The 5822-nt window shown below is 35.1% G+C and overlaps 1 protein-coding gene across 1 annotated transcript in view; it reads left to right on the forward strand.

Annotated features, from left to right (window-relative positions):
- Window positions 1-1460: 1460 nt before the first annotated feature.
- The window catches only part of LMTK2 (lemur tyrosine kinase 2), a gene marked incomplete at its 5' end in the record, with an annotated part of 25389 nt that continues 21027 nt past the window's right edge, over window positions 1461-5822 (forward strand). Inside the window, 4 exons of the mRNA XM_010173467.1 lie at window positions 1461-1585; window positions 2400-2544; window positions 4767-4840; window positions 5385-5503. Of these exons, the coding sequence (XP_010171769.1) occupies window positions 1461-1585; window positions 2400-2544; window positions 4767-4840; window positions 5385-5503 (463 nt within the window). The remainder of the gene's footprint in view (window positions 1586-2399; window positions 2545-4766; window positions 4841-5384; window positions 5504-5822) is intronic.

Raw genomic sequence — 5822 nt, forward strand, 5'->3', positions numbered from 1 at the left:
AGTATCTACAAATAGAGTATATATGTTCTCTAATGAATTTAGAATGCCAGAGCTGTTGTGGAAACTAGGAACAGTACCACTGGTTTGAAAACCTTCCTTTTTTGGTTAACTTTTATTGTTGTATAGATAATATTCCTAATTTATTGTACAGAAAATGTGATATTCCAAAAGTATGCTAACACTTTTTAAAGCAGTATTTTGATTATGTCAATGTATTTTTTACATGTAATTAAAATAAGTAAATATTCTCATCATGTTCTGTGGAACATGGTGAAAAGCTGTAGCTTTTTCTGGAAATCCCTTAAATTTTTTTTTTTGTAGTTTCTTGAAGGTATAAGAGGTAGGTAGGCAAGTTTGTATGTCCCTTAACTAGGCATCAGCTTCTCATTTTCTTTATTTTTAAGGCTTCATTTATACTGTGTTCTGTTGCCAGACATTCCTGTTGATACTCAGACATTCCCAAACAATCCAGTCAGTCCAAGTCACCTGTTCTTGGTTAACAGTGATGTAATATCTAAATATATTTTAATCAGATATGGTCCAACTACTCTTCCACTCCCTGTGGCAGTACCTGTTTAAAAAGAAACAGCAACAACAATAAAGCCTCCTCAAGATGTGTGCTGCGGCCTCCTAGGGAACTACATACCTTTATTCTTGACTTGAGATGAAAACAGGGATGAAAATAGGTTTAATTCCCCTGGCAAAGACTTAAGATTTTTACAAAATGCAATTTAAGGCTTTTAATCCGTGTGAGTAATAATAACCTGACTTAATAACAGGAAATGTGTTGTAGAATGTTTATGTATAAAATATTGAAAATTTGGAAGTGTATTTGCAAAATAGTTAAGGGTCATGTCTGAAATTCTTGAAATGGAGACAAATCACCTAATGAATCATGAGAAATAGAAATTGGATGGAGCTGATTAGATCCACTGCACTTGTGAAAGCAACTTGTATATCTGGCAGACTGTCATGAATGCATTTATTGAAGGAGACAGTGCTGCCTTATAGCAATATATGTTGAAGTTGTACACAGATGAAGTGAGGGTTTCTAGCTGCCTTTTCTCTTAGGACAGCTGCTTTGGCTCATGGGAAACGTCTCCAGGAAGACTAGTTTTCTAGTATCTGTGTTTAGATACCTCTATAAATCTGTCGACTTAAAACAGAATCCTGAGGCTTGGGGCCATCACTGTTTGTCACCTACTTCAGTAGATCATGATGGCTGTGGCCTCTTAGCTTGAATCAAGTAAGTACAGAAAAGTGCAAGTAGGTGGTAGAGCATAGATACATTTTACCAGTATGTCCTTTCTGTTCAGTTTCCTCTTCTTTTTGATCATATCCATGGAGTTAAATGTTCAAACTTCATCTTTTCAATAAATGCAGATGGATAATATGTTTTGAAGGAACTTCTTAAAATGGTAAACATACTTATATAATACTATATGCATGTTTATTTCTAGGAGAAGGAGCTACAGCTGAAGTTTCCTCATCTTTTGTGATTCTGTCTATATGTACTCTAGTAGTACTGGTAATACTGCTTGCAAACTGTGTCTCCTGCTGTAAAGACCCTGAGATAGATTTCAAGGTAAGCATCTGAAGTTAAAAATGTATATACAGGTGGTATTCTTAGCTGCATTCTGATATGCAGAATACTTACTTATTTGTGCTAATACTCTGCACTTACTGACACTTCAGTGTCACTGTACATTCTCTCTTCTGCAATAGGCAGTGACTGTATTTCTACATGCTGTGAAATCTTGCTGCAACCATTTATTTCAGTACTTGGTCCATGCTGCTGTAAGGATCTTTAATGTCATTTCAAAATCATTACTAGCTGTTAGGATCAGTAGTAAAAATATACCCTTGAGACAATTTTTCTGTTGTTAAATAACCTCTTTGTTGTTTTTCTGTGTATTTTTTTAATTTTGTTTTTTTTTTTAAGTCTGCTGACAGGGTTTAAGACACTCCTGATGAATAAAAATATTGAAGATACATATCTAGTGTAGCAAAACTCTTGGGAGAAATTGTTATCATCAGAGAACAGTTACTTTTGGAACATCAGTTATTGATGTTACTGAGTTTTGCTCTGATTTCTAAATGGAGAATATTTGGCATTGGCAGTTCATGATAATTCATTCAAACAAAAAACTGAAACCCCAAACAAACCAACAAAAAAGCCAAAACAAAAACTCCTCTTATTGTTAATAGCAATACTTGATACTTTAATATCTTTAAATTAATGAATTGAAAATAAGGAGTAGAAAACTAAAAATCTGACAGTGTTCTTTAGAAAAAAGCTAAGCCTCCTTAACCTTGCTCATTCAAACTGAAAAAAATAGATTAGTGCTAATTTTAAGACAAAGATCAGCTTGTTTACTAAGATTTTTTTTTTTTTTCAGGAATTTGAAGATAACTTTGATGATGAAATAGATTTTACACCCCCAGCAGAAGATACTCCATCTGTTCAGTCTCCAGCGGAAGTGTTTACTCTTTCAGTTCCCAATATTGCTTTACCAACTCCCTCCCAGTTTCCATCTCGTACAGGTGAAATACTTTTTTTTAATGAAAAACTGAAAGTAGGCAATTTCAGTGTCCAAAGTGGAGTGTAGCTGATTATGTTTGACTTTATTTGTAGCAAATTAATTGTTACCAACTTACATAAACTGGGTAAATACATTTTGTAAGGTATAGGATAAAATGTGAAATATTACTTTGAAAATCTTAACTTTTGGCAGTGTGCCATGTAAGGTAGCTAAAGAGATTGAAGCTAGCTGAAAGAAAACCTCTCTGGAGTACTTTCTTTCTGCCTCTTTGTACAAAGAGGATTTGAAGTCCTCCAGGATGTTAGTGACTTCTGCTCTTTAATGGTTTTCTTCATGGCTAAGTTGTCATTGGATTTTAGCCGTTAGCCTTAAATGGAAGCAAGAGTGAATGTCTTACTTGACAGCAGTGCTGCTATTTCAGCTGCATTGCTTTCTTAATGTCACTGTAGTCTTTTCATGCTGTAAATGTGATATTGGTAAGTCAGAGCATTAGATTTCTTTTCTCTCTGTGAAACTTTTTTGGAATGTATTCTTTATAATAGAGGTTTTGTAAAAGGAAGCTTTAAATATTAGAAGCATAGCTTAGCATAAAATAGTTGTTCTCATAATACTTCACATATAATTTATACATATGTTGCTTGATCATTCTGTGTTCAGGGAAGCTTCTAGTAAAATGTCTGTACCTATAAATTTCAAGAAACTGCCAGTGTGCCTTTAATACAAAAGAAATGTTACTCCTCAGTGTTTTATCTGTGAAAAATGTTACATCAGCTCTTCTACCTTGCCATAGTTGTTAGAACTATACTTTCTGTCGCTAGAAGTTATTTTGCCAGAAGTAAGGTAGTGTACTTGAGTAAGGTACACTGGTAAATATGTACTTGTACTGACACAGCCTGCTCTGACTGTACTGACACAGTGCTTAGTTGCATGTTGACAGTATATTATACTGCTGTAACTGTTCCATTAAAATAATACTCATGTAAATGTGGTTTATGGAAATAAAAACCTGGGCTAGAATTCTCAGGCAGACAAGCAGTAATGATGGAAAGTTTTGTGTACATCTGTTTATTAGTGTTTCTAACTAATTACACAGCAGAGGGATAAACATTATTGAATCTCTTCTATAGTACAGACTCTGCTGTTGTTACTGTCCGTCCTCTGCCAAGATCAGGGTCTTGTTTTCTATCCTTTCCCTCTCTGGGCTCTTTACATAAGGTATTTTTAGTCAGAAAATGTCCTCTTTCCAGATGGTAGCTATAAGTAGGGCAGTTGGGCTGAAGAGTAAAGCAGTCAAGCTCTTTCTCTTAAAATGGTAACTCTCTGTATAAATGTTAAGATGTACAAGCAATGAGTATTGTCTTGGATTTTTTACTTTTATTTATATAGGAAACTTTTGTAAGTAGGTTATTTAAGGTGTAAGCTGGTGAAGGGTCTAGAGCACAAGTCTTGGGAGTGGCTGAGAGAGCTGGGGTTGTTTAGCCTGGAGAAAAGGAGGCTGAGGGGAGACCTTATTGCTCTCTACAACTGCATGATAGGAAGTTGTAGTGAGGTGGCTGTTGATCTCTTCTCCCAGGTAACAAGTTGATAGGATGAGAGGAAATGGCCTCAAGTTGCACCAGGAGAGGTTTAGATTGGATATTAGGAAAAATTTCTTCACTGAAAGGATTATTAAGCACTGGAACTGCTTAATAGGCTGCCCAAAGAAGCAGTTGAGTCATCATCCCTGGAGGTGTTTGAAAGTTGTGTAGATGTGGTGCTTAGGGACATGGTTTAGTGGTGGGCTTATCAGTGTTAGGTTGGACTCAATGATCTTAAGGGTCTTTTCCAACCTAAATGATTCTGTGATTCTATGATTTGTTCTACCCAACTATAGGGTATCATACACTTTTATATTGTAATTAGAACTCAGCCTTTTTGCTTTCTTAATAAGTATTAATAAATTAGAAGTTTACATTTCATAAGGAGAATGACTGTGTTTTTGGAGGGGTGTATTCTAGTATGATGTAGAAGCTGAAGCTGAGAAAAGTTTCAGTTGAGTGCTATTGTCACAACATTACCTTGATACATTATGTGTGTCTAACTAGGTTTTGCTGCTTAGTCTGAATGTATGCATGTCATTGGGAATAAATATTGTAGGAGTTTGCATTATTTCCTCAACAGTTGATAACTTTGGCCATCTGAGTGGTTTAATATGTGTTACATTGGTTTTGTTGTGTGTGACAGATGGATCAAAGCCTCAAGTTGCACGTCAGAGTCTAAACTACATACAGGAAATAGGAAATGGCTGGTTTGGAAAGGTGAGAAGTTTGTTGTTGTTTTGGGGGGTTTTTTTAATATTGTACTGCAGTTCGAGTCTTATTTCTAACTAACTAGGCTACTGTATTTCCTTTTAAAATGGTACTAAAAAAAACCCCCCAAGTAGTAGCATAAGAAAAACTGAAGTCGAAATTAGGTGTTTGCTTGCATGGAAATCATCCATGTAATCATAGCACTAATCAATGCTGCTTTAATTTACATGTAGTTTGTTAAGAGAGTTACTTACTAGGTAGACATTTTACTTTTGTGGATTTGAATTAATACATTCCTGTTATTACCAATTCCTTCTAGGAAAGAATCTTAAGTAAATAATTGATCTTCACTAGAAAGCATGTTCTGAAGGTTGTTGTAGATCAGTTGTCAAGATGTATTAAGTATGGGTGTTTAATTATCGAAGCTCTGCATGTGTTGACAAAAAAGCCAGGAAATCTTTCTTAAAGCATGTTTTTAGCTCTTGTTTTTCTTTGCAGGGAAACTCCAATTTTTTTCTCTCTGGTTAAAGACAGAATTATTATCTTTTTCCAGGTTCTACTTGGAGAGATCTACACAGGCTCTAGTGTAGCAAGGGTAATAGTGAAGGAGTTGAAGGCAAGTGCAGGTCCCAAGGAGCAAGAACAGTTTTTAAGAAATGGAGAACCATATTAGTAAGTAATGATTCACAGCTTGATTAACTTATACACTTCATACTACTGCATATGAATGATAGACATTTCTTTTGTTCAGTGTTATTGTCTCTAATTGTCCTCCCTTATAAATGAAATACATGTCCTTAAAAAGTGTTATACAGTCAATCCAAAGTGAGCAAAAGTTGAGTTTGAGAAATAAATTTGGTAATTATTGTGCCTGACTGGAAAATACACTTGGTTTGGTTTATCAGATTTTCTTGTACAGCTGTTTGTCTTATGCCAACACCTTGTGCCTAATTATTTGCCTCTGAGAACTGAGGTTTAACTCCTGCACTTG

Source organism: Antrostomus carolinensis, unplaced genomic scaffold, assembly GCF_000700745.2.
Source record: "Antrostomus carolinensis isolate BGI_N321 unplaced genomic scaffold, ASM70074v2 scaffold11288, whole genome shotgun sequence".
In the NCBI taxonomy this organism is placed as follows: domain Eukaryota; kingdom Metazoa; phylum Chordata; class Aves; order Caprimulgiformes; family Caprimulgidae; genus Antrostomus; species Antrostomus carolinensis.